General features: G+C 41.5%; 1 protein-coding gene across 1 annotated transcript in view; it reads left to right on the top strand.

The window, feature by feature from the left end:
• Nucleotides 1-106: 106 nt before the first annotated feature.
• Nucleotides 107-1,902, top strand: part of Adat2 (adenosine deaminase tRNA specific 2) — a 20,746-nt gene continuing 18,950 nt past the window's right edge. Inside the window, exon 1 of the mRNA XM_055627700.1 lies at nt 107-229. Coding sequence (XP_055483675.1) covers nt 134-229 — 96 coding nt within the window. The 5' untranslated portion in view covers nt 107-133. The remainder of the gene's footprint in view (nt 230-1,902) is intronic.

Genomic DNA, 1,902 nt, shown 5'->3' with positions numbered 1-1,902 from the left:
GGTCCGTCCACAAACAGCTCCCGGGTGCCTCTCCTTTTTCCGTCTTCCCGGAAGCAAGAGCCCGTGCCTGCCGAGTTCCGCTGTCCTCTCTCCTCTAGCCCTTTGGACTGGGAAGGGTCTAAGTGGCGGCGGTATGGAGGAGAAAGTGGCCTCCACCACTGCTACAGACGGCTCATGCATGGTGTCTGCCCAGGAAACCGAAAAGTGGATGGAGGAGGCGATGCGAATGGTGAGGAACCTGGCAAGTGGAAACTGAGAGTGCAAACTTTTCTCCTGGTCACATCCTGACCCGGGTAGTTGAGCAAGTGTGCGTGGCGCGCTTTCTCATCACCATCATCAGCGCTCAAAATATCTGAATCAACAGCTTGTTTTATTCTAGGGGAAGTTTCTTTAGCTTTGTCTCATAGTAATTGGGGCTGAGGGAAAATGATTGGTATACAGTTGTATTACATGTAGCCCTAGCTTTCGCCTGGGGATATTTGCTACCTACCTGGCTATTTTCCTTGCCATTGAAGGACACATACTTTTAAATCCACATTCTTTTGTGGTTTGTTCCCGACATCCTTGAACAGGTATAATGGAAGGAAGCTGAAGATGTTTCTGGTAGAGAGTCATATGAAAATGTAGCCTGGCACAATCCTCACGTATCATTCATTTACTCTTTCTACAATACTTTTTTTTCTGTCTTTGTATTTCCTTCCCTTTTTCCCTTTAGGAATTGCTGGTGTGGAGGGCTCTGGTCATGTTTACATGTTTTCTCAAGCTTTACTCATGTTGATATGTTGCAGAGATAGAAACTTGTATGGTATATAAACATGCACAGTCTTTCTGATGCTAGGTTTTTATTCTGTGAACATTATGGAATATACTTACAGGGATCTAGGTGATATAGTATAGCCATCTACACACCAATTTGTTTACATCATTATAAAGGCCTTAAAACTCAGCCATTGATGCAGGAATGTTCTTTTTTCTATTTTTTCATAATCAAAATATTTCAACTTTTAATTCTAATGGTTACATAAGTTCACATTCATAAGAAATTAAGGTCAAGGACATTTAACAGATTATGTAAAAATTACTTAAAAGTCCTGACCTCAGAGATAGCCTTGCTGACGTTTTGTGAGCATCCTTCATATATTTCTATCCTTGTGAAAACAGAAACAGACATCTTTTTTCATAAATGGAATCATATATTCTTTTTTATATATTAACACTTTTTGGTTTGTCTTTCTCACAGAATTTGTTAGTTTATGGAAGAGAAAGTTGTCATTTCAGTGGTAGAACTTTGGCCTCTTCCAAAGGTCAGCTTCCTAAGCTCAAAGACATCTACACAGTTAGACCTGTTTTTGCCCAAACTCTTTTGATTTGCGACAAGAGGAAGGCACTTGTGGGAAGAGGTGGGAAAGGCATTGGAGAGTCTGCACGTGGATTTTCAACTTTCATACAAGTTTTGAACTTCTCAGGAGAGGAAACGTATGCTCATTTTTATGTATATGTATTGGAAAACAGTTCCTCTAAATCAGCTCTCACAGTCTTCTTCTCACCTTGATGTACTGTCATACATTTGCTCAGCCACTCACCCTCATAATGGCCTACAAGGCCATTCCTTATCAGTAATGTTGTTTGTCTTTTTAAGATAGCCCTGTCATTTCTAGTGAGATAAATTTGCTGGAGGATAAAAGGTACCCAGAGGAACTAGGTACCAGGAGTCCCAGTTGATTTGGGAGTCTCTGTTGATTTGGGAGCAGAGAAAGGCTGCTAGGATAGCAGTGCTCTGCAGCATATCTGGGGTACAGTGGATAGGGCTCTCGGCCCTCTTTAGCTCTCTCCTTCTACCTATATAGAAAATAATTGTGTGTGTGTGTGTGTGTGTGTGTGTGTGTGTGTGTGTGTGTGTGT

Source organism: Psammomys obesus, unplaced genomic scaffold (genome assembly GCF_907164565.1).
Source record: "Psammomys obesus unplaced genomic scaffold, mPsaObe1.curated_primary_1811, whole genome shotgun sequence".
In the NCBI taxonomy this organism is placed as follows: Eukaryota; Metazoa; Chordata; class Mammalia; order Rodentia; family Muridae; genus Psammomys; species Psammomys obesus.
This window is presented reverse-complemented; position numbering and strand designations above follow the sequence as displayed.